The 26505-nt window shown below is 45.6% G+C and overlaps 1 protein-coding gene across 2 annotated transcripts; it reads left to right on the top strand.

Annotated features, from left to right (window-relative positions):
- The first annotated feature begins 459 nt into the window (after positions 1–459).
- LOC141785932 (sodium-driven chloride bicarbonate exchanger-like) lies at positions 460–25651 on the top strand. Of its 2 annotated transcripts, none has more exons than XM_074664558.1 (27): positions 460–896; positions 2380–2409; positions 9091–9172; positions 11598–11741; positions 11829–11967; positions 12083–12243; positions 13044–13232; positions 15499–15587; positions 15840–15997; positions 16093–16180; positions 17282–17428; positions 17746–17846; positions 18711–18885; positions 18965–19098; positions 19257–19502; positions 20242–20347; positions 20822–20983; positions 21321–21434; positions 21518–21679; positions 21767–22018; positions 22104–22172; positions 22250–22423; positions 22505–22627; positions 22716–22780; positions 23075–23188; positions 23470–23507; positions 23885–25651. In XM_074664558.1, exons 1-26 carry the CDS (start codon positions 849–851, stop codon positions 23480–23482), a joined length of 3285 nt encoding a protein of 1094 aa, XP_074520659.1. In that variant the 5' UTR covers positions 460–848; the 3' UTR covers positions 23483–23507; positions 23885–25651. The 2 variants fall into 2 exon arrangements, with proteins under 2 accessions (XP_074520659.1, XP_074520658.1); XM_074664557.1 differs by having other exon boundaries at positions 11826–11967.
- The last annotated feature ends 854 nt before the right edge of the window (positions 25652–26505 follow it).

Here is a 26505-nt window from a genome sequence, read left to right as displayed (position 1 = left end):
CACATGTTTCACCGCGAGATGGCGCCAGTGCATAGACTTCCCTGCAGTAGCGTCCTTGTGTAATCTGGATGCTGATGCCGGTGCACCATTGCGTGCTGCTACTGCAGCTCCCAATAACGATGGGGTGGCCGGTGCAATGCCTCGGCATTCATTATTATGTTGGATGAACGCCAGGAACGTTTAATAAAATCAGAAATGAATCAAGAAAATTAAATTAATTCCTGAATCGAGTACAGATTGTGATTTGAAAAACAGGCCTGTATGGCGCAGGCAGCATGGGTAGCTCAAAGAAGACACGCTGTCTTCATTGGGAAGCCATGGTAACTTGAATGTATTGTTACTGCTTCTAAGATGGAGCTCGCCTCTGTTTGTAAAATTCAAAATCCTTAATGTCGATAACAATGTCGCTTATTTGACGTTGAAGTCACGTCCCCCAAAGACGCGGCGCGTCAAAATCCTATTTATCTGATTCAGGAGCCCAGAAATGATTGGCATCTTTCTGGATGTTTTTCATCAGAGTCTGCTCTAGTGCAAACTAACATTTCCCCACATGTGAGCGACATATTTATAGAGGATTATCCCACAAAAAATAAACTCAAAAGTCTGCGCACACGCGTGTAATGGGAAGCACTACCTCCCTCCTTCATGCGTAAATTATGTAGGGCAGGACGGGAATGCTCAGCTACCTCCATTTGAGAAAACCCGGCCGGTGAATGTGAAGAGAGAGGGGTAAAAAAAAAAAAAAAAAAAAGAAAAACCACCAAACAGCCCACCTCGTCTTGTACCAGCGTTTGACAGAAGCGGAGCAGCGCATCACGACGTTATTGTGAAGCTGAGGTGGAGAAAAGATGGACATCACGGATCAAGGAGCTCAAATGGAGCCGCTGTTACCAACGGTAGGACAACATTGACACGCTATTGTTGTGATTGTGATCCTTTAAAATGTACCACTGCTCATCGGCTTAGCTTGTTTCTGTTTAGCAAGAAGCTGTTTGGATTAAACCTCCCATCAGTGTATGATTCACATTCTACATCTGGATTCTAAAATGACCCATATTTTGATTGCTTTACCAGTTGCGTGTCTTGTGGATAGCATGCCAAACATGGATGTTGCGCACCTTGAATTGGCAGAATTTATGCTTTCCCTGTGTGCACAATTCATCACGATGGCACTTCTCTCGCCTACACCTTCACACAGATAGCATCTGTGATACAGGTTGATACAGTGTTACACTGCAGCTACAGCCATTCATTTGTAGCCGGGTGCCTGCACGCAAAGGCTCCATAACATATCGACCCTATTTATAAAGCTACAGTCAAGCTGCTGCTTTTCAGATCTATCTGCTTCAGCTGTGAAGATCTTAACATGTCAGATCCTGACTTCTAATATGCCTCATTAGTAGGATGTAACAAGCTCAGGGTCTTATCATGTTTCCTTCCTCTGGACTATTATTCATTACCAGTTGTGGCATATTATAACTCAAATTAATAGGAAAAGCATCAATAAACTTGATTATCTCTCAGGGGTGCCATTCAAATATCCTGTAGTCTTAATCTCATCAAAATAATTTAGGATCAAGATGTGTGAGCTTGATCTAAAACAAACATGTCAGATATTGAAGTTAAAGAACAGGAAACAAGCAGATAGCATGAATCAGAAATGGTCCATTTAAAGGAAGCAACAGGAATTAATGCAAAGTAATGATTCAAGTGCAGGGAACTCATTCTGAATCAACAGATTCTCCAGGAAACACCTGAATGTCTCAGATTAAAGATGAGTCCATGTGAAAGCAGACGACTCCTGCGGTCCGCCTCCCCTCATTAGCATTCAGGTGAGAGTGTGCAGATAGGAAAAAGATGTCCGCTGCCTGTGGCACACATAGGGTGTAGATGAAGCATATGGCTCTGTTACCGTGTCAGATTCATTGATTGCTTTTGATTCCTATCAGTGTTTCAAATGCTCGTTACATGACTTCCCAGAGCTCTCAGTGAAGCCTTCCTTCAGGGGCCGATGTGGCGTGGGATGGCTGTTCTGCTCCCCCTGCAGTCTCAATGCAGTGTGGAAGATTTCCTCGTATTGTAACTCATCGCTGCTTCCTCCCCCACCTCGTCCCTCCGCCTACACGGCAAGCGAACACGTTGTCATGGTTTCACCAGGATGCGTTTGTGTATGTGAGGTGTTTAGCGTGGCGTAGGAACGCAGGGATCCCTCGGTGTCACAACACAACACAACCATTTCACTGCGTGTTATTGTAGCAGGTTACCAGGATCCCAAGGTCAAGGATTGGAGTATGTTTGATTTACATCAGGAGGGGGTGTTTACGACGAGTGTGTAGCTTCAAATGTTTGACTGATTCCTTCATGTTCTGTTTCTTACAGGACCAGAGCCCCCAAGAAAACAAAGACGTGGTGAGTGCATTTTCACTCCTTTTGTGTCACACTGGTCTCAAACAGCCTTTTGTTGAGCTGAAAGAATGAAAGAATTAAACACAAACTCAAGGTGAAAAAATCAGATTAGTCAGATTTCAGACAGCTGTTCTTGTTGGCTCTGACAGCTCACACTCTGCTCCTAATCTGTGTCATTTCTGATCCGTAGAAATGGCACCACTGTGTGTGTTTTTTTATTTGTTTGTATATCTGTCATTAGCCTGCTCGTGGAGCAGATGTCATGTATTTTTAGATCACAACCGCCGCACATGCCGCTATGCATCTGTCTGCGACGCACAGCTGACGACACGCTGGGTGAAAAACAGATAATGGGAATGAAGTGAGAAGGCTTTGAGGAGCTCGCAGGAAATGTGTGTAAACAGAAAATCGAGGCAGAGGAGTTTCAGATGCATGCATGTCATCTGTCCTGACAAAATATCGCTTATGCAACCGATGGGCTGAGAGCCAGAGTGAGGACAAGGCTCAGCACAAAGTGTGTGCCACTGGCCAAATTGTGTAGCCTCGCCTTACTCCAACTTAGGACATCTATATCCCTCGTTACTCTGAGGGTGCAGGGATTTCATCACCCTTGTTTTCCAAATCACTGCTCTGATAATCCCTGAGCTCTTCTTTTGGAATGATGAGGTTGTTGCATTTTAAAAGATAAATCCTGATAAATGAACTCTCAGGTGTTCATCGTCCACATCCTAGATGGATTCAGCTCTGCTGCTGTTGCTCCCAGTTACAAACCCTGACATAACAGCAGGCTCTCTGCCAGCCTGACCAACAAGGGCTGCTTGGTTGTCCGGATCGGAGGAGATGAGTGAGAACAGACGGAGGACGTCTAACTGAGCTGCCCTGGTTTGTTCTTTCGAGCGTGGTGTTCTTGGATCAGTGTGAAATGGTCGGTGATCCAACTGTGCAAAACTGGCAGGCAGGCAGGAAGCCTCCCTGCAGCCGCAGCTAGGAGCTTGTGCTCCCTGTGCATGGTTAATTATAGCGGTGTCAGCGGAGAGGAAGATGAGGGCGAGGAGAAAGGTAGAGGGTGAACTTTCTAAGAGGAAGGCGTCTGTAATATGAGATCTTGTGCTGCTAAATCAGATCTTGCAGTGTAATCTTTAGGAATATGAAGCCTTTGATATTATAACTTCTAAGACATTAGATGACAGCAGAAAAAGCTGCTTCCTCTGGATGTTTCTAGCACACCATGCCTGGATCATAGAATCGCTGACGATGCACTCCAGCCAGAGAGCAGCTCTTTTGCCTCAGGTAGGTTGAGCAGACACACTCAGACAGCACATGCTCTTAAAGATGCACATACTGTATACAGTGAGACTGCGGCGCCAGCCTCTCCTCGCTCCTCTCTGCGTGGTGGCTGCAGCACGTGTGGCTGCGAGCTGTTCCGGGGCCGTGTGAAGCCCCCCTCGTGCAGGATGGTCTGTTTGACGCCCCACGACCCCAGGCTCCTCTTAGGTAACAGAGCCACAGCAATCTGAGGCTCAGCAGAGCAGAACTGTGCACGGCACAGCATCGGTGATGTCAGAGCGCTAATCTCTCTGGGGGGATTGGCGGATGGACGCTTGTCAGAAACATTTGATGCTACCCTGGATGAAAGCCGTCGGAGGCAGAGAGGGAGAGGCAGAGGAAGAGTCGGAGCTGTGCTGAGCTTCCGTCCTGCTTTGTTTTCATGTTTTGGAGTGAGGTTGCTGCCGTGTTCCAGCATGGGGGAAGCAAGTGAGGAGAGCGGCTGAGAGGGTTCAACTTCTAACCTCACAGAGGAGCTATCGCCGTCTGCCGTTCTCTCTGACTCTCATTGACAACCTCAAACACACGCTCTGAGTTCAGAGTGGGGCTCAGGCCTTGAGCCTTAGCCTCTCATCTTACCACTGCTGCAGGCACAAGGGGAGTTAGCGGGCATCTTTACAGGAGGAGCACCATGCTGACCGTGGACCACTGTACAGGATTTATTTACCAGGTAGGTTGAGCTCAAATACTCTGTCTTTGATTCTGACACCAGCGAGAAAATTCAGCCTGATCTGGATGCATCACGCTTGCTCGTCTCGCTGCGTAATCTTAATGTATAGCTCCTTCAGTGCTGCAGAGACACAGTTGTTGGGATGTGCATGAGAAAGGTCCGGAGGAGGCTGCCTGACAGATGGGGCTGCCGTTCCGGGGCGTGAGAGGAGCTTAAACCCGCTGCACTGACCCCTGTGATCTCTAAAGGAAAAACAAGTCAACAAAAGCCAGGAACAGTCATTCACTCACTCATCTCCTTTCATCCATTCATCCTTCTCTCATTTCACTTTAAGGACAAACAGGATGCGCCTTTCAGAATCTTCCCCCTGCGTTCAAGGTTAGAGAAAGTGATGCCAGCGTGCTTTGCATATTCCTCCCTGCGATGCTGATCCTGCTGCCATTGCTACGGTAACCACGGCCATCTGTAGGGGTGAAAACCATGACAACAGAAGCTGTCAGCCAATCGTCAGGCTTGTACAGCTGCTATAATCCATCTCCTAGCTTTTAGCTAGCTGCGAGCTCCAGAGTCCTTTTGGCTAAAGCAGATTGGAAGCAAACAGACGGATTGATGTCTGTGCTGAGGATTTCACATGAATCTCCACATGCGAGGAGAATCTGTGCACTGTGAGGTGGTTTTCACAGCACATCCACTGCCCTGGATCTAAAGGTGTAGTAATGTAAACATCCATCATCCCTGCTGCTGTGAGAGCCTCAGGAGAGATGCCTGAAGAACAGAGAAATGAGGTCACATATCTGCCTCCCTGTGCGAGTTGTGATAATGCACACGGATTCCTGGAAAGGAGCCGGTGAGAATCAATACATCGGTGATTTATTCTGGCGGAGGAAACAGAACATGTGAATCTGGTGCTGACACGAAGACGCCCTCTGTGTTGTTTTATTACCCCATGAAAAAAGCAGCACTGGGCAGATGATAGGGCCAGCTTGTGTTGCATCTACTGACGTGATCAGTCCTTTACATCTTGTGTTGTCTTGAAATCAAAATTTTAACTTTCACATCTGAAAGTGAAGATGTGATGCTTCATTTTCGCCTTTGTAGAACACAAAGTGGTGCTTTTTCTTGCTTTTTCATCTACCAGCCTAATTTTCTAATCCAACCTTAGACTCTTAAAAACTTCCTGAAGACATGACACAACTGTCCCCGCTGGTCGTTAAAAGTTCCCTCCAACTATCCCAGCAGTTACGCAAACGATATTCGTCAACAAACTCCATTCCTACGGTAGCCTCAGGGTGTACAGTGTGATACGCCAAAACGAATCACCGTCTCCCAGGATGCAGGCGGGTCGCTCTACATGTTAACAAACACTGACTGGGCTGTCACTTTGCGACAGTCTCAATCGAGAAGCGTCCACCTTTACCCGCACTCGCACAGCGGGGTCAGAGTCAGGAGGAAAGTGGAGCACATTGTAGAGATGTGGAGATGTTGAAGTGGTTTTCAGGAGTTTTAGGTCACTCAGGTTTATTTTAGGACTTGAAGACAAGACGCTGCACACAGGATTAAAGCGAGGACATTTCTTTAATAACCATGTTAGGCTGAAAAGGATGAATGAATATCCAGAGCTGTAGTGGTTAGGATTATCACCCAGCATGTGTACATGCAGCAAAAAGGACGGATTGTTCTGTTCTTGTTTTCCCACGCTGGCTCATTTTCTCAACTTTCTGAAGTAATCAGATGTGTTAGAACAAAACAAGAGAGCCTGACCAGGACATGCTGGCTTTGCTGGCTGTCTTTGCCCAATCCCTGGATCCTCTGCAGGGGCTGTTGAACAATGTGTGCTGCGAAAGTCATTAGGAAGAGTGGTCTGGACATGGAGTGCACGTGCAGCACCCTGGGGTGTGAAATCAGGTGTTGAATGAGTCGTTCTAGGAATTCTGGTGGTGTTCCCCCGCCGTACAATGGGCCTTTTTAGATCCTTGTTCTGGCTCTTGCAGCTAATGTTCCGACCTGTGGGAAACCTGTACGTGGCTCTAACTACGTGGACTCATGTAATTCTAGATCCAGGACTTCCAGGGACACCTGTTCTTCAGAGGGGACCACTTCTGGTAATCCTGTGAGGGATTTGGGGATTTTGCAGATTTGTATTCTCAGTAACTGCACAGGAACAAAACTGGAGTTTAATTGTTAGCTTGACCTCACGTTAATACTCGACCGAACAATAAATGCTGTCACTGTTTTGTGCAATTAATTAGCGAGGTTTTCTTTTTAGTTTTTACTCATGAATCCTCATGACTTCTGTTTGCTAAAGGCTAAAAGTTAAATGTCATCGCAGGTCGACCCTGAGTTAACCGCAGGCGTCTACAGGATGTGCGTTGAATTAAAATGGGATGCAGCCCAATGTCAAGCCTCTCTCCTGAAGGTCATGATGCTCCACTTAGCATGGCTGCACAAATTCTTCCACTGTGCGCACACACATGAACACACACATGCCCCCTTAACTCTGTGTGACATCATGAGCATCCTCTGGCCTTCAGTTCGTGACCAGGCCTGCAGCCTTTACCCTGCGTGTACATGATGTATACCTCAAGAGGCTTAAACAAAATGTAAACAAACATTTATGTAATGTTTCTGTTTCTGTGTTCATCATAGCTTCTCACATGTCCACACTCCTCCCCCTCTTGCCCATCCCGTCTCCCCTCCTGGGGTCTCGGTCACGTGCCCGGCGCTACCTCCATCACCCACCGTCGGAGCAACTGAGAAACGGCTGATTTAATTCCAGGGCCCTCCATCACTGATCCCATGGTCAGAGACGAGGTTTTATCTCGCCGTAAAGGCTGGCAGATTAATCTCCACGCAGATTGGTGAGCAGGGGATGCGACTCTCTCCGTGCTGGTCTGGGGTCAGCATCATGAGGTAGAGGAACCGGTGGTTATAAATAGAAGCAGGGACCTGCAGGCAGGAGGATTCTAGCTCAGCTGTCACACTGAGCATGCTGGGTAGAGCAGAGCAGAGAGGAGTGGAGCATCGAGACTTAAACATGCATGATCCACTTTATCAAAGCTTTAACAAACTTCTTTTCAGCGACAACCTTTAAAGAGTTAATCCATCGCTCTTCCTGCAACAGTTATATTTTACAGCTGCTCTGTTCCCTCTCTGTTACAGTCTACCTGTGAAATACTGCTGCAGTGACCGCTGCAGCGCTAATGCAGAGGACAACCAGGAGAGACCAGTACATCACACTACCTGTTCGACTTGTATCTGTCTGATTCGATTTAACGCAACAGTGCTTCTAAAATCCTCATCCTGTCGACATCAGGTCCCATCACCAAGCGCTGGTCCTTTCTGCTGCTGTATTTATGTTTGTGTACCTCTCATGGACCGGGGACAGAAAGGGAGCCTCCCTCGGGGCCTTCGGGGCCGACCAGCGGTGCCAGCCCTTTGCTACTCTCCCAGGCTTGTCAGAAACACTCACATGATTTCAGTCACAGCTGCGAGGGCACAAAAACAGAAGAGGAGCATCTCCTTGTCTGGTGTTCTCAAAGCAGGGTGTTGATTAAGCCGATAGCGTGCAGCGTTGGACTTTAGATACCACTGATTTCAGCTGCTTGGATAATGACAAAATTAACACATTAATACAGTGTCGGTCTTCCAGATTACTGTGAACCATCTGCCGGGGGACATCTAGGGAAGTCAGTCTCTGGGGGGCTTCTGTTTGCATGTCTGTGACTGCATGAGTACTTGCTGGGTTAATGTCCCTGGGCATGTACAGTAAGCCCACTATGTCAGCCCTCAGCATCTGTCCACACACTGCTTTGTTTCTCACATGGTCGTCCATGTGTGTGTGTCACAGAGTGTGTGTGACAGCGTGTCATACCACCACTGCTCTTGCTTAATCTCTCAGGATCAGAGATTGATGGTTAGCCTTAGCCGCCTTTAGCTCGTCACAATACAGAACACCACATGTCTTGTTTTGTTGTTTACCGATCCGTACATTTGGGCTCTGACAGGTCTTAAACATGAACAGAGCTGTCGATGAGCTCTGAATTCCTCAGGATCAGTCGGTTAGAACAGCAGGAAGTGTTTTCATCAAATATTCAAAGCAGTGTAAGAATTCAATCCCAGACCCTGTGTTTAATTTTTCAAGGTCAGAGCTATTTATAGCGCAGTTACCAGAAAAAGCACCCTGTCACATGCGTTCGCAGCAGCTCCTTCTCTGCTAAGATTGCTTTGAGTTGCTGTGTGTGTGGCTGAGCGTTTGCATCATCATCAGGTGAACACACTATGATGCATCCTTTGTACAACCATGACTCAAAAGCAGTGTAATCCTGCTCCCGAGGGATGAGCAAGGTGCTTTTTTTTTTTTTTTTTTGAATTTTGAATTTTGCAATTGGGTGCCCTTTGTTGCCATGGTGACAGTCAGTAAAAGTTAGCCTTGTGATGCTGAGTTTTTCCCTCTCTCTTTCTCTCTGTGTTATTTTTCAGAACACTAAGCAAAGCAGGGTGCTCTTGCGTAACAACTTGTAGCATTTAAATGAAATATTGGTTTTGCTTCAGTGAGGGCGAAAACAGATTAAGTGCTTTGTGTCGTGTCATGCATCACAGATATATGTGCGTATGTGAATCTATTCCTGAATGATGTATGAAGAAAAGAGTGTTAAAGATGTTGAACTTCATGTTTGTGTCTCCTTTAGAGAACTGATGAGGAAGCAGTCGTGGACCGCGGGGGCACACGCTCCATGCTCAACACCAACTTCGAGAAAGAAGAGCTTGAAGGTAACACCCATACGTGATAAGAAAACCTTTTGTTTGCAGATGATGATAAAAACAGTGGCGTTCCCCTTTAAAACAGCAGATTTACACAGGAGATTTCAACTTTAAATCACACAAGAAATCCAATCGTGAGTGCTTGCATAACAGAGGAAAGGTCATCAGGGTCACTCAGGTCCACCAGAAAACGTCAGGATTAGGTCCCTGCATGAGCACAGCTGCACATGTTATTTATGCTATGCTGCTGTACTATAATCCTCTCTTCAGTACATCATTCACACCTACTATTCCTGCTACTATCTCCCCTCCTACATGTCTAACCTGCTGAACGCTCGGGCACATTTTCTAGGTGTTATTAAAGGAAAGCTGTGACACAGACAGAAGCAAGAGGCTGCGAGCTGAGGGAGCGGGGGATAAATGATTACCTCCAAAGATGACGTAAAAGACTTCACAATACACAAAACGCTCAATTTTTTCGATCTCTCCATCTGTACTCTTTTATTTCCGTCGCCAAGCAACGCTCACCAAGGCAGCTGATGTCACTCTTTGATTCTGACACTCGCGCCACTGAGGTGCTGCTTTCATGTGAAGGACCCTCCATCCGTCGCCGCCGTCATCGATGGCTTCGGTAATGACGAGCTCTCTGTCTGGCGCTGTGGTAACGCTGACACTGCGTCAGAAGATCCTCTGAAGTTATCTGGGCTCTGAACCTCACAGCTGCTTCCAGTTCAAACACTCACCTGCTTATTCATTCGCAGGATGAAAGGGAGAGGATGGAGCGGAATCAGCTGCTTCTATTTTGAGTCTACGGGGATTTAGAGTCCTAAAGCCTTATTTGTTTACATGTTAGATTAAAAATGTAAGATGGGAAGACATTAACGCTGCATTGGCTGAACATGTTCCTGTTTTTACCATAGATAGAAAACAGAAATAACGTTACGTCCCCTCCCCTCCAGCTGATCCGAAACGCCCTGGAAAGCAGCACATACATGAATACACACACAGACTTGAGTGAAACCCAGCCAGCGCTGCATGTATTCAAGCCTACTCTGACTGAAAGCCACTGAGTCGTGGCGGCAGGAGAGAGGAGAAAAGACATCCTATGACATCAGCAGTAGTGCGAGCCCGCGGGAGCCGAGCTATTTTTGTTAAGTCTGCCACTCATGAGTTTTGACTCATGAATTTTAAAGCTACGGTCTAAGCTGCGCTCTCCTCCTGTTTTCCTCCAATACTTGATTGTTTCTGTCTCTTTTCATTCTGATGCTGCTGCTCCTCTTTCTTGTACCTCTGACATCAATAATTCACACGATGCTAACAGCAATTAGCTCTGGATGGATGCATCCACACACAGTCAAAAACCCTCCTCAAACACAGCCTGACACATCGTTAGATCCTCATTACAGCCTCTGGTACCTTCTTTAACCTCCTTTCTCAGCTCCTATTGGAGAAACTGTGATGTCAGTGTCTCTGAGGTGATTCATGTTATGTCTTTGCTTTGCTTAAACCTGATTAGCACGCTGTAATGTGATTAGTCATATCTTCGAGCGGCTGAAAACAATTTTAACACTCGAGTGGGATTTTTCCCCCTCAGACTGAATAAAAACATACGCAGGATTTTCAGTGTAACTCAGACAAAGTGAAATAGAATAAATAGAATTAGCTCATTTATTTCTGGCTGGAGTGAGGGTTTAATGTGAAAGCAAAACAGGATTCATCACTCTAATGAATTCATGGAGATGAAGTCAGTGTGATCAAAATGTAACATTTAATCATTCATTCGTCCTCAGTTTGAACTCACTTATAGCACATCCTGTGGCGCCACATATGGAGCAGGACGCACACGCAGGGAACAGGGCGTCTCGTCTTCGTCCAGCAACTGAGCCGAGGGCCGCCGGGAAGGAAGCGGCGCCCTCGGCTCAGTTCGGCCGCAGCAGCAGCCGAGAAGACAGTCAGCTCGCATTATCTTCACGCTGACCCCGCGGATGCACACGCACGCACAGTCGCACACATCAGAGCGGCGGCCTCGTGCTCACATTGCGTGATATCCCTCCAGAGCCATGAACTCATTATTTGCTGTATTGATTCAAAATGAAAGCACATCTGATTGTAAAAGCTGAAATCAATTTGAGCTTAAGAGGACCTTGAGATACCAGCTTCCTCCAGCGTGTGAGTTTTGTGGCTGTCGCTCTTATTCCTCTTCTAATCTCAGACCCGTTGTAGCTGTATGATGAATTATAGAAGCTGCTTTCTCTTGCTGAACCAAGACTTGATTTCCTTCCCCTTAGAGAAGAAGCTTTTTATTCCCTGAGCAGGGAAATTAAAGCAAAGGAATGTTCAATAATAAAGAAGAGCTCTGAAATGGAAAGGTTTAAAATCCTAAGTCATGGTTCAAAAGACATGTCATCATTTCCTGTTTCTTCATTGTGTCCAGGTCACCGCACTCTCTACATCGGGGTCCACGTTCCTCTCGGCAGGAGGTCGCACAGACGTCACCGCCACCACGGACACAGACACAGGAAGAGGTCCAAGGAGAGGGACTCCTCAGCTGACGATGGCAGAGAGTCGCCCTCACACAGTAGGTCTCAGCTCCAGCATTGCGTGCACATCCTCTTTTCTTTTTTTGCCTCTTCCCTGTTCCCACCTGTGTGATTTGTTGCAGCAGACACGCCAGCTCAGAGGGTGCAGTTTCTGCTGGGGACAGAGGATGGCGACGAGGAGCACATCCCCCACGCCCTGTTCACCGAGCTGGATGAAATCTGCCTCAGGGAGGGCGAGGACGCCGAATGGAAAGAGACAGCCAGGTAGCCTGAACACATGGGCCGTGTCTGGGAAGCTGCTCCTTTTGTTTCTGCTGCACCAGGGCGACATCCAAATACACGTGTTTACAGAGTCCTCTTTTCCTTTTCGCTGCTGCAGGTGGCTTAAGTTTGAGGAGGACGTGGAGGATGGTGGGGAGCGGTGGAGTAAACCATACGTAGCTACGCTGTCTCTACACAGTCTCTTTGAGCTGCGCAGCTGCATCATGAACGGCACGGTGATGCTGGACATGAGGGCCAACTCGCTGGAGGAGATCGCAGGTACACTCGGCGCAGGGATTGTGCCTTGAAGCCCCCTTGAAATAGACTGATCTCCCTAATTTTGGGTAATTGGTGATCGGCCCATCCTTTTCAATCAAACAAGATTGGAACACTAAAGGTATATGCTGTAAAAAAAATAAATAAATAAATAAATCGATAACAGCCCAAATTGGTATCGGCAGGTCAGGCTTTTTGAAGATTGGTGATTGGCCAGAAAACTGTGATCAGTGCACTCCAACTTGAAACCTTTCACACCAGAGTCAAATCAGGGAAGGCTCAAAACATATCAAGAATTAAAGAACGCCTGCCTTAACGGGCTTCAAGAAGCTTGTTCTTACTTTCTTATTTATTTATCATCCTCACTCTCAGAGATTTGCTCTCACTCTTCTTTCTGCTAAAGCATCAACAGCTTCTATTTTTATATAACGCACTGAAAGGTTTAAGGCTAAAATATCTCCTCTGCTGCTAAGCTGGGAAATGTCCAGACCTCTCAAATCAATTGCGTCCTGTTCCCGAGGTTGAAACTAAAAATGGAGAGGCAAGGATCGATTCAGAGCTGGAACAAACTCCAGTGAAACTCGAGGACTGCTCCGACTTGTTGCAGTATCACCTTGTTGTTTGAGAAACTGTGCTGCTCAGGAGGAGTGAATTTAACCTGGTTTTGTGTGTTTAAACTGGCAGCAGCGTGTCCTGTTTTTCATGGTGATAATCAGCTTAGCGTTTCAGTCTGGAGTAGCTTTTGTGATTTGAAAAAGTTGAACAGAAACGTGTGAACTGAAGTGTGTGTGTGTGTTTCTCAGACATGGTGCTGGATCAGCACGAGGTGTCGGGGCCCATCGGTCAGGACGCCAGGAAGAGGATCCGTGAGGCTCTGCTCAAACAGCACCACCACCAAAACCACAAGAAACTGGCCAACCGCATTCCTATTGTCCGCTCGTTCGCTGATATCGGCAAGAAGCAGTCTGAGCCTCATTCCATGGACAAAAATGGTTAGACACAGTCACACACACACATACACACACACTCTGATCCACTCCAAGGTGTTTGCATGCTTTCTTTTTACTGTGATTTCATTTTGAATCTCATCTTCTCCTTTTGTTTCTGTTTCTCCATGTCTGTGTGTGTTGCATGTTTCCCTCTCTTAACCAGTAAACGGCCTCTCCTTTGAAACCATACACACTCCCAATCGCCTTCACGAAAAGAAACCCCCTAAGAGCACCTCTCCTAAAAACGCCTTCTCTTTCATTGCATGGTCACGGTGTGCTTGTTGCGTGTCATGCCTGCACGACACCCCGTCACCTTTGAACGCCATGGGTAGCCGTGGCAAAATGACGCCAGACTCAAGCGTTGCTGACACCAAACGTCTCAGTTTCCTTCAGGCGGTTGCTCAGGGCTACTGTCCCATCACACAGGATGAGCAGGAGTCCTGCACAGGCAACCAGAGCCGTTAACATATGAAACACTAGAGGTAGACGTAGTCATAGTGTTAATAACACACAGGACAGAGGGGAGTGTTATCATGATGTAGTCTTGGCAGTGAAAAGGTAGATAGATGTTCTTCATGATAATGCTCTCCTCTGATTGGTCAACAGTATGTTTGCTTTATCTGCCACTTAACGACCTGTAACACCACCTTTTTGCTCTATCCTCATGGTGTAGCCTAATAACTGGAGTTTAATCTTTATTTTTGTAATCTTCATTTTAATCTTCATTCATCTTGTAGGGTTTGAATTTGAAGATGCTGTCCTAACATTAATGAGTAATTCATCATGTCCAAGTATTAATTTCAAGCAATGGCCAATTTTACAGCGGGTGATTTGGGTGATATTTCACTTTTATTTGATACATAGTTAACAGTTTCCATCATTTATTGAGCTAAAAATGCAAATCATGTGTTGGAATTTGCAGTTTTTGTGCTGTCCCATTCCTCACATGTCAAGTTAGCTCTTCAAAATTAACAGTAAAACATGTTTGTTAATATAATTTTCAGTATTATTTGTTTTAAATAATCATTAAAACATGAGAAAGCTGTTTTAAAAACAATTTTAAAGATTCAGATGGATAACGTAATTCATTTTCTGTGTGTCCGAGAATTCAGCGCCAACCATGTTACCCATTGAGAAAAACCCTATAAATTAACAATGGTTTGCTCCAAAGTCACATGACTTAAAGCAATTGAAGTCCCATCCTTTTTGGTGTGAATCTTGAAGAAAGTGTGTCATGTTTCAGCTCCTCCTCATCAATATTTCATCAGAATGATTGTCTGTATATGGGGCGCATCAAGTGTGTTACCAACATTTTCTGGTGTTCTCACTATAAATATAAAAAAGTTAGCACAAGGGACAAAAAATGGAGGAAACGTCAAACGTGTTACCTGCGATTTCTGTTCCATGATTTTTTAAATGTAGTTTAAACTGTGATATAAATTATGAGGGACATTTCTAGGGAGTGTAGTCTGACATAGAAATGTTGAATACTCTAAATTCAGTACAATATGGATTTATGGTGAAGAAATGATCACAACTTTCGTCCATAACACAGTTGACAAAATTAAGCTTCAAATTTTTTTTTTGATACTTAAATTTTTAAAAATTCATTTGAGCTTAAGCTTGCCAACTAATGAATTAAGTACATTCCAGGTGGATCATTTGCAAACAAATAGAAAATGAAACAAAAAAAGCCTCATAGTTTTTTCACTTTTGTGTAAACCTGAAATGTTCCCCTCACTATAGAATCACTCTTATCCCTGTGAGTGTAGATTTCTCGACCATGAGACCCTGCATCAGCTGGCTGAAAGCTGCAGGGAGGAACACAAACATGGCTGTGAACATGATACCTCTCCTTTATGTTCATATAGAAAAAGTATAAGGCTGGAGAACCCTGGGAACATCACCACACTAACAGATTTTGTTGTTGTAGAAAGCTGGAGCAACACACTTCCACTTCTACATCAACTTCTTTGAGTTAAACAGATTAAATTCTAACTTAAAATGTGCCAACTTTTACTCTCTTTGACCCAAACAAAGGTGGAGATTGGCTGTTATAGTCCGTAGAGATCAGTCTATCTAACATCACTATCAGGGTGCACTCTGAAATAAGGTACAATACTGAATCCTTTGTCAGGAACGACAACAAAAGCATCCACTGTTGTATCCTCATGTTCAGAGAGTGAAACTGTACCCTCTAATCCCTCGCTGGAGAGCTCCAACTCAGTGTGGGAAAGTGGTGTTAACGTCATGTTGTCTTCCCCAACAGGCCAAACAGTCTCGCCTCAGTCCCAGCCGGCCAACAATGAAGGCAAACAGGACGTCAGCCGAGAAAACAGCGCTGTGGACTTCAGCAAGGTGAGACCCACTGCTGAGCCTGGTGTTTGTGCACGGGTACTGATAGCTGGACACAGAATAGAGCTGATTATTTGACCAAGACTGGGTTACAGGTGAAGTGGTCACTGCATGCCTTCTTCCCTGGGAAACTGGGTGGATTTAACAGGAGTAAAGCTTGTTTTCTTATCCATCATCAGATCCAGACTGGTTTATTTTTCAGCTTAAAGATAAATCAGATGTATGTGTGTCAGATTTTGCTTCTTCATCCCTCAGATCGACCTGCACTTCATGAAAAAGATCCCACCAGGCGCCGAGGCGTCCAACGTCCTCGTAGGGGAGCTGGAATTCCTCGAGCGCCCTGTGGTGGCCTTCGTCCGCCTCTCCCCTGCTGTGCTGCTCAACGGCCTTGCCGAAGTTCCCATCACCACCAGGTCGTACTCTGCTTCTCTGCTGTGTTTTTTCCTCTCAGAGCGTCATTAGGAAAGAATTTCAGATTAACCAAAACCTTTTGTTCTGTGTCACACAGGTTTCTTTTCATCCTGCTCGGCCCTCTGGGAAAGGGGCCACAGTATCATGAAATTGGAAGGTCTATTGCCACCCTGATGACTGACGAGGTGAGGCTGGGGTGCAGATTTTCGTGTTTTAACGATGCTAGCGGATAGTGGACTTGACTTTGTGACACCATGAATAATAAAACATGTCTTAGTTTCATCTTCTGGAGTTCTGCCAAACTCTGTGAATAATAGATGGCAAAACCAGGAACCACTGATGCTCCGCTGGAAAAATGGAGGCGGTCGTCAAATCAGCAGAGAGGAATTAGCCTTTATTATAAATATATAAACGTGTGGCTCTGAGTCTCCTTCCCTCGTCCTTTCAACCCTGACACACAAATAATTAATTCATGATACTTCCTGCTTGAAGTTTGTTCCACAAAACTGCACCCAAGTATGACAAGAGAGTCAAAGCACCACTTCTAGATCCTCTCATCGTCACCGTCATTTATTTACAAGCTAATGCCCATAGTTACATCCCTCTTATAACTAGGCCACATTAAAGAATAACACAACAAGCCCAACATCTGTCCTCAGGAGCAGCCTGCAGGGATCAGCGGAGTATGACGTGATCACTCTGACAGGATTTCCCACAGTGCAGCTATGAGCTGATGTCACTGACCATCATCGCAACCAGATGTTGCCTTTTTTCATTCAATGGCAGCAGCCCTCTGGGATGCACAGAAATAGACGTCAACCTACTTTGTCATATATGGGAATAAACTGCACCGGCTGCGATGATTCACTCCAGAGCTATTTTGTGAATATTCCAATCACAATACTCAGGAAATTTGATGACATGAGAGAACACTGATGCATCAATACACTGTTTTTCCTCTTTGTGTTGGATGACGTTTTGAATAATTCACCATCCTGTTACGCTCGTGTGGTGATGTGGACGGAGATAGGAGTAATCCTCAGCAGAATAAACCTGTTATGCTGCTGAGAAATTACTTTCTGGATCCAAATCCACTGAGAAGAATTGAAATAGATGAGAGTATTAAAAGGCAAAATTTATGCCTGTTGTTCAACAATCAGAAATGTAATCCTAAAGTGAGAAGAAGGATGTTTTCATCTTTGTTTTGCAACAACTCCAGTCTCCCCCTGCTGGCCTGTAAACATAACACACCCCCACATCCTCCACTTTTGTTTTCATCTCCGCAGATTTTCCACGATGTCGCATACAAGGCCAAAGACAGGAGCGACCTGGTCGCAGGCATCGACGAGTTCCTGGACCAGGTGACTGTGTTACCCCCCGGAGAGTGGGATCCCTCCATCAGAATAGAGCCTCCCAAAAACGTGCCCTCTCAGGTAAACTTTCCTCATAAAGTCTCTGCGTCAGAAATGTTCTCAAACATCTCTTCTAATCTCGCTGCGCTGTACTCTGTGCTTTGATGCTGCTCCCTGGGGCTCTGCTCTCAATCCTCTCCAAATTCAGTGTTATTTTCCCTGCGTTAGTTATTTTGGTCGACATTGAAAAACCATCTCTCTCTGGAGTAATATTTTGTTATCTAACTCAAAGCTGCTTGTGGAGTTTTCTCCTCCTTGTTGTCATTAAACACCTGTAGAGAGGTAATGACAGACTATTGTGCAATTAGATTGTTTTGACACTGATCTCACCCGCGCAGGAAAAGCGGAAGATCCCCCCTGTTCCCAACGGAGTGACGGATCTTGGAGAGTCAGAGGAGCACGGAGGGCACGGCGGCCCAGAGCTGCAGCGCACAGGGAGGTAAGTGTGAGATGAATCACAAGCTGAAACCCAAAACTGTAAATTCAGCTCCCTCCTCAGAGGCAGACTACCCTACTGGCCCATTATCATTCCTCACACTCCAAGCACACAAAGAGGCTTTGTTTGGAGCTCCTCTTCAATTTAGTTAAGATGTCTAACACTCCATGAGGTCACGGATTCCTCAACATGGAGACATCATCTTACTCTGGGAATCTGTGAGTCCAGGTGTGATGTCTGAGAGAAAACAACAGGTATTAAAAGATTAAAACATTGGGACAAAAAGAGTCCCGACCTCCAGACTTTCATTTTCATGTAATGTTCTGCAGCTGACAGACAGCGTGATTTCACCCGTCAGATAATGAGATTTACACTCAGGATTAAAGAGATGACAGCGCACGGATTCTTAGAAAAACACAGCAAGGCGACAGCGCCGTGTGCAGGAGTGTGAAGTGAACTGTGGCAGAGGAGTGAGCGAAGCTGCAGCACGCTGCGGCGCCCGCGCTCTTATCCCAGCTGAGATTGGCTGGACGCCAAGTATCTGCTATCACACTCTCCTCCTCCTCCTCCTCCTCCTCCTCTTGGGACACGGCGTTGCTCTCCTGCTGCTCAGACTGAAATCAGCGTTGTGTCCCGCTTGCGTTTCCATCGCAACCAACCCCAGCTAGATTGCACGGTTGCTGCGGCACGAGAGCCTGCTCACTGAGGCTGAGAGTCATTAAGAGATAGATGCATGAGTCGGCAAAAACTCAGACACACTGGCTCTTTTGTGGATTGAGCAGGTGCACGTGATGCATGATAAAAAGCGGAATCATCACTGACAGATTTAAACATAACACCAAATCCTGTTGTTAAATCCTTCTGCAGGATATTTGGCGGGCTCATCCTGGACATCAAACGAAAGGCCCCTCACTACATTTCCGACTACACAGACGCCCTCAGTCTGCAGTGTCTGGCCTCCTTCCTCTTCCTCTACTGCGCCTGCATGTCACCTGTCATCACCTTCGGAGGACTCCTGGGAGAAGCCACAGAGGGCCGCGTGGTAAGGCGCACTGTCTCTGCCGCTTGCTGTACAGCTGACTTATGTTTTCAAGTGGAAGAAACAAGTTTTTGTGTTGTAGAGTGCGATTGAGTCCCTGTTTGGAGCCTCGATGACTGGAATAGCGTACTCCCTCATCGCTGGTCAGCCTCTTACGATCCTTGGCAGCACGGGGCCTGTTCTAGTCTTTGAGAAAATCCTCTTCAAGTTCTGCAAGTGAGTTTTTTTTGTCTCCTCTAAAGTACAAATTTGTCTCATGAATATTTTAGCATGGACAGAAATGTCTGCGCTTTCTGCTCGACTGCGGATGCCACATCTGATCGCCCATCCCTTCACTCATGCGTGTGTTGATGCGTTTGACCTGTCCCTCTCAGGGAATACGGCCTCTCCTACCTCTCCCTGAGGGCCTGCATCGGCCTGTGGACGGCCTTCCTCTGTCTGCTGCTGGTGGCCACGGATGCCAGCTCGCTCGTTTGCTACATCACACGCTTCACCGAGGAGGCTTTCGCTGCGCTGATCTGCATCATCTTCATCTACGAGGCCCTGGAGAAGCTGGTCCACCTGGGCGTTCATTACCCTATCAATAAAAACAACAACCTCCAGAAGCTCACCATGTACTCGTAAGTGCTGCCTAGAAACCCCTTTTTAATAAGATGCTCACACTTTACACACTCAGATGGAATCCAGCGAGGGAGGAATAAGAAAAAAAGGGATATTTCTTGTAATCTGCACTGATTCACAGCCCCTGTTGCATTCGCAGTCCCCCAACTACTTAGCACATTTCTCCACACGTGCTCCAGGGTTTTGCTGCATCATCAAACGACAGATGGCGCGGTGGTACAGTAGACAAAGTGTCCAATAATGGGTTTCGCTGTATGGTGAATAATCCCATGGTGAGTGTGTGTAAGGAGCATCAAGCTTTATCCCGCCACCATCAGCTGCCAAGAGCCTCCTCTGTGGGTTTCTATTTCAGAGCATCAGAGAATCAGAGCAGTTTGTCCGTCACTTCAGTCCGTTTAAACTCTTCTTTATCAAATCCTTTCAGACAAAGAAGCAAATGCACAAGCTGAGATTTGTGCATTTCTTCAACCCAGCACAATTACTCGTATCAGGGCTGATAATTAGATCAGTTGCAGAACAGACGAACAGAAGGCTGCACGATAGAGCTCATGCATGTGCTGTAATTGTGCTGAATGAGCGGTCTAAAAATAGAAAAAATAAACAGCTCATTAGGAGTGTGTATGTTTATTGGATTATGACGTAAAAGCAGTCATGAGTAGATCTCTGATTGAGGAATATTAGCACCAAAAATAAAGAATCTAAATGTAGTGTGACATGCTCTTCTTTGGGTGTTGACAGGTGTGCGTGTGTGGAGCCCAGAAACCCCAGCAATGAGACTCTGAAGTACTGGGAGGACAGGAACATCACAGCCTCCCAGGTCAACTGGACGATGCTGGAGGTTAAGGTAAGACACAGAGACCTGATGGTGTTTTAAGAAGAGCTCCGTCTCAGAGGAGGTCAAGATGAAGGGATGGTTTCTCACTCCGTCTCGCTGAGCTGACTTTGCCGTATCAGCAGGCGTCATAAGTCTAGGCGGGGATTAAGAGCGTGTGGGCTGGATTTCACAGGATTTAGCTGCGCAGAATGAGCGTGGGGATGCTGCAGGAGGAGCTCATTCTCTCACAGTCAGACACAAATAAGTCCCGCCTGTGGTGGCACACGGTGCCGCTCCTGCACGTGCTTTGTTAGCAGACTGATGGGCGGCAGGCTCACCAGGGGGATTGTATGCAAATGGAGGAAGTGTGTACTGCATGATTAATTAAAAATGAAGAGTGCTTAAGAAATCAAAGGTTGTTTTCACTAATTCATCACCGACATCCATCATCACCTATTATCCCACCCCCATCATCATCATCACTGTGTCCTCTGGTGCCAGTAGGAGTGCGAGATGTTCCACGGGGAGTTCGAGGGCAGCGCCTGTGGTCCTCACGGCCCTTACATCCCTGACGTCCTCTTCTGGTGTGTGGTCCTGTTTTTCTCCACCGTCCTCATGTCGGCGTTCCTCAAAGAGTTCAAGACGAGCCGATACTTCCCCACCAAGGTACAGATCACACTTTTAGAGCATCTGTATAATTAAACCGCCTCATGAATGTCACAGTCCTCCCCTTGATGTGTCGTTTTAGATGATGCTGCCATCTACTGGGGGTTTTAGCGCACAGCATCCTGCAGTTGCTGCTGTTCTATTTTGGCTAATTCTATGATTTATCATTGAGATGACACTCGTGAGCGTAATGTGTGGCGTGATGCTGACACTCACTCATGCACAGAGCAGCAGCACCACCTTGTGGCGATAAATAGGACACTACAGCTAAAGATGTCACTGGAGGATATGAAGAGTATTAAAGATCAGTTTGACCTTGTCTCTTTGTTCCCTCCAGGTGCGAGCCATCATCAGTGACTTCGCCGTCTTCATCACCATCCTCACTATGGTTTTGGTGGATTACGCACTCGGGATCCCGTCTCCCAAACTACAAGTCCCCAGCAAGTTCAAAGTGAGTCCACATGGAGGTCAGGCTCAAACGTACCTCTATGTCTGCACCGTTTTCCTCAAACCTTCTTTGTTTTCACACCTCAGCCAACCAGAGACGACCGCGGCTGGATCATCAACCCTGTCGGTCCAAACCCCTGGTGGACCACCATCATCACCTTCATCCCTGCTCTCCTCTGCACCATCCTCATCTTCATGGACCAGCAGATCACAGCTGTCATAATCAACAGAAAGGAGCACAAACTGAAGGTGAGTTTACTTCAGAGTTAGCTCCAGTTTGTTTGTTTGTTTATTGTTTGGATTATGAGACATCGTCTGTTTTTCTGCCGCCTGCAGAAAGGCTGCGGCTACCACCTGGACCTCTTTGTGGTGGGGGTGATGCTGGGGGTGTGCTCGGTCATGGGGCTGCCGTGGTTCGTGGCGGCCACCGTGCTCTCCATCTCCCACGTCAACAGCCTGAAGCTGGAGTCGGAGTGCTCGGCGCCTGGGGAGCAGCCGAAGTTCCTGGGCATCAGAGAGCAGCGCTTCACGGGGCTCATGATCTTCACTCTGATGGGTTGCTCCGTCTTCATGACGTCTGTGCTGAAGGTTGATTCAGACTCCTGTTCTCTGAGTGTTTGAGAGATTTTTGTAAATGTTCTGATCCTGATCCTGACTTTTCATCCATCTCCAGTTTATCCCTATGCCCGTCCTGTACGGCGTCTTTCTTTACATGGGTGCATCCTCACTTAGAGGCATTCAGGTGAGTTTAGAAAGCGCCTTCTGTTTCATTTAGAGGAATAAAGGAGAAGAGGAGCTTAAATCTTTCTCTTTTTTCAGTTCTTTGATCGTCTCAAATTGTTCTGCATGCCGGCCAAACATCAACCAGACTTCATCTACCTTCGCCACGTCCCTCTGAGGAAGGTTCACCTCTTCACCATCATCCAGCTCAGCTGCTTGGTCCTCCTGTGGGTCATCAAGACCTCTAAGGCTGCCATAGTTTTCCCCATGATGGTAACAGCACAGCATTAATCTATCGTCACATCGTCTGTTTACCACACAACCTGCTCAAACGCTGTGTCTCTTCTCCGTCAGGTCTTGGCCTTGGTTTTTATTCGGAAGCTGCTGGACTTCATCTTCTCTAAAAGAGAGCTGAGCTGGCTGGATGACCTGATGCCAGAGTGGAAGAAGAAGAAACTGGAGGATGCAGCTCAGGAGGTGAATGAGGCTTTAAAGTGCGACTACAGCAGCACAGAGCTTTTAATCATTCAGTGCTTTAATATTTCTCTTTTATTCCCATCTACAGGAGGAGCACAGTATCATTGCAGAGGAGGAAGGCATCGTACAAGTGCCACTAGAGGTTCACTTAAAGTAAGTCAGGAAACCGACAAGCTGAAAACTGAGACAGAAATGACAGTTTATTTTGAGAATGCGGCCTATCTTATGTCTAATCTGAACACACACGGCTGGACTGTAAACAAACCAGAAGGAGAAGTTTTGGCTGGTGGTAATTTTGCAAACTACTCACAGACACAGGAAATACAGAGAAACAAGCATCAGCTCCCAGGGGAGCAAACTGTAGCGAGGCAACAGCAGATTGGTCCTAAGATTGCCGCCGAGTTTGATCTAACAACAAACCTGAGACGTGTGCTTTGATTTCTAAAGGGGCGACCCAGCCACAGTGAACATCACGGACGAGATGTCCAAAGGATCCTTCGGGAATGTGTGGAAGAGCGTCAACCCGGCGGAGAGCACCAAGAAGGAACCAAGCGCTAAAAGGTGAGCCTCCTATTTACCTTCCTCTCATGTATCCAGATCTCTCATACATCAATGTCAGGGGTAGATTGTCTCTTTGGGTGTTAAAGCAGCAGAGCAGTGGCAGGTGTTTGTTTTGAAGAAGTTATGGAACATTTACTCCATGTTTTTCCAGGAAACTGAGGAGCTAGTATGTTTATATAAAAGGGGTTTATCTAAGAGCAGCCCCGCCCTCGCTGATTTCCCACAGCGTAGACTAACATAGTGTCTCCTGCCTGCCTCTCTCATTCCATCCCACCCTTAAGCTCCCCTTCCTAACCTCTCAGAAGCTGAAATCCCAAAGGTGAGTTACTCCTAGTCCCTGTAAGCATGAAGAGTATTGTCCTGTGCGATGCATGACGGAAACGGTGTCGGTCTGTGCTGAAAATTGAGAGATGATGCAGTAAAATGTGGATGATGTCAGACTGAAAGATGAGCATGGCCTGAGTGTGCATGACGGATTGATTTTGTTCTTATATGTTGTAAAAGTTGTGATGTTTGTAGCTCTGTCAATCAATATCAGCCAGATCATGTTTTGATATCAGAAGATATTGAAATGTTTTGAGGCATATCTGCATGCTTACACTGCATCTGGTGTCAGAAAATTCAGCCTTCAACAACAACACACCATCTGTTTTTATTTTCCATAATTCCCTTTGTTCGATTGTTTTTCTCACGCAGTTCGAGCGGCGGCGAAAAGCGACACAAGCGCCGGAGGCATGACAAGAGCTTGGACAGGGAGACAAGTTTGTGATGACACGTACTGGCGGTGCCACTGTGCTGTCAGTCAGTTGTTAAAAAAGAAAAAAAAAACAAAATGAAAAAAAAAAATCTATACCGTGCCACACTCAGCCACCTTTGTACTGTGCTACACTGTGTTTTTGTCATGTAAGTCTGTGTGCAAGTTGTGTAAAACAAAGATCAATTTGTTAGAAACAGTATTAACACAAGGAACCAAGACACATTTGTGTTCTTTTTTCTATGTCTATCAAAGTTTGGTGATACCAGCATTTGAAGGAAGTGAGAATTATCTAACACTGACAGGAAATACTGTGTCAATGGGCCAATTAAGCAGAAATTTTAACAATTTTTAAATCTACTTTATTTGTATTTTGTATGTTTTTATATTTTTTCAACAGCAACGATTGCCAGTTGTCCTTTTAAAACCTGCCACATTAGACCAATCAATGCACCTCACGGTAGAAACCTAAATAGCAGACATTTGCCAATTCTGATCTATTCCACTGGTATCTTTAAAAGTTGGCTCTATAGGAAAATCTAGTAATTTTTGAAAGTTATACCTAAACGTTTTATATAATCAGTATATCTAAATGTTTTTTTGTGACAGTGACAACTCATATCATTCCACAGTCTACTTCATAGTTTTACAGATAAATGTCTCTCCTTCAGTTACGTATTTCCCAAATAAGTTGAAGTTATACTTGAAAAGTTTTGAAAACAAACTGGTTTGTTTTCTTGCTGAAAGTTAGCTGAGTAGATTGACACCAAACACATGGCCGTTCCTAAATGTGGCGCTAAAGCTAGCAGCAGGCTAGCTAACTTAGCCCAAAGATGGCAAACAAGCAAACTGTTAACCTAGCTTGGTTATAGCATTTACGTTAGAGTCAGATTTAGCACACAGGCATGAAAGAGGTGTTAATGTTCCTGTTAGCTCTTAGCAAGAAAACAACTCAAGCAATTTGTCGGCAGCTTATTTGAGAAATACGTTTTACGCTAGCATGGCAGCATAGTTTGAAAACTTTTCAGTAGTGGCTTTTTAAAAACCTGATCCAATTTGCAAACGCTGAACTTTAAGATGACTGTACAGAAAGCTCCACCTTCATACTCTTTGTCATCTTGTCAGTAAGTGTCATCCATGGACAAACGATCTCCTATCCAATTGACCCTCAATGCGTTAGCATCTGAAGCTAATTGTTTTGTTTTTTAAAAAAAACGCCTGCATGACAGAGAAACAGACTCGGCTGTCTCGCTGCAGGACCACGGTTACTTCTAGAGATGCAATAAAACCCTTTTTCTGGGAAGGGCAACATGTAATAAACGGTAAAGAGTCTTAACGATGTATAATACATAGTATATTTTATTCATGTAAAATGTTACTAATATATTACTAACATGGAGTCAGTGTTGATTCAAGGCAGGTTTTTGTTGTAGATGTTCTTTTCCCATTGTCTTATTGATGGTTCTTAGTTTTAGAGAAACTAATAATGGGTCAAAATTATATCAATATCACATATTTTGACCACTTCTGTGTGGAATTCTGCCTTAAACTTGGTAGTGATAGCTGTACACTTTCTGTTGAATAATTTAAGTCACCTGTATAGAAACCCATCCGGTCAGATCTGCTGTTCTATTGTGATTTGTTTCATGAGAATGAAAGACGGAGAGCGCAAGAGAGAGTGTGAGAGCATAAATAAAGATGTTGAACAAGCCTCTGGAGTCGTGTGCTTCTTTGTCGATCACCTTTTTTTCTCCACAGGAAGGTCAAAGGTCAGGTAGGTGGGAGGCTACAACTGCATTTCTTTTATAGCACAGCATCCTGTTTGAACACTGACCTCCTTATCTCAACCTTTGACCTCAGGAACTCCACTCTGCACCTGCGTGTGTGACCTGAGACGCTGCCCCCAGAGACGCCGCCACCCTGGTGTGAAATCGCTGCAGGAATCAGAAACAGGAGGAGGAGGAGGAATCTGCACTTTGCAGCAGCAGGCTTAATTTTGAAGTGTGTTGTGGCTGTTACCCTTGCTTCCAGTGCCCTGAGAGAAGACTGGCATTGGATCACATGACAGGAAGTGAGTGAAAGTGGTGGAGGAATTAAGAAAGCACATGAATCTGTCTCCTTGGGTGGAATTTTGAGGCACTTATGAGTCACATTACCAAATGTAGGTTCATCCGCTGCTGAAAATAGTCCCTAATGATAGATAAAAGCTCTTTCACGGTGTGCAATTTTCTATCAAGAGTATTTAAAGCAATAGTATAAACACTGCAATCTGATTGGACGAGAGGCGATCTATGAGGATTTACTATGTTATGTTTCTCAAGTTTGATCACTTTCTAGCCTTGAAATGAAGCCACAAACACACAATGAAAAACTTTATTTTGCAGAGCAGATAAACAATCCTCACTGAGAAGAAACTAAACTACCTGAGATTTTGCTTCCTGTGTTCTTTTTCCGACATAAAAATATAGAAAATAACTTAAATTTGTAGAAAAACACGCCCTCCAATTCAGTCATGTGACGCACCGTAGGAACCGTGGAAGAGTGGTCACCTTTGTACTTCTGC

Source organism: Halichoeres trimaculatus, unplaced genomic scaffold, assembly GCF_033239565.1.
Source record: "Halichoeres trimaculatus isolate MK-OKI-2021-1 unplaced genomic scaffold, fHalTri1.1 fHalTri1_scaffold_24, whole genome shotgun sequence".
Classification (NCBI taxonomy): domain Eukaryota; kingdom Metazoa; phylum Chordata; class Actinopteri; order Labriformes; family Labridae; genus Halichoeres; species Halichoeres trimaculatus.
The sequence above is the reverse complement of the archived record's forward strand: the minus strand, read 5'-3'. Positions and strand labels throughout refer to the sequence as shown.

Coding starts and splice junctions, on each gene's coding strand:
- LOC141785932 (XM_074664557.1), top strand. CDS start 849: ATGGACATCACGGATCAAGGAGCTCAAATGGAGCCGCTGTTACCAACG. Junction 15,588..15,839: donor GCGCTGTGGACTTCAGCAAG/GTGAGACCCACT, acceptor TTCATCCCTCAG/ATCGACCTGCACTTCATGAA. Junction 15,998..16,092: donor GAAGTTCCCATCACCACCAG/GTCGTACTCTGC, acceptor TGTGTCACACAG/GTTTCTTTTCATCCTGCTCG.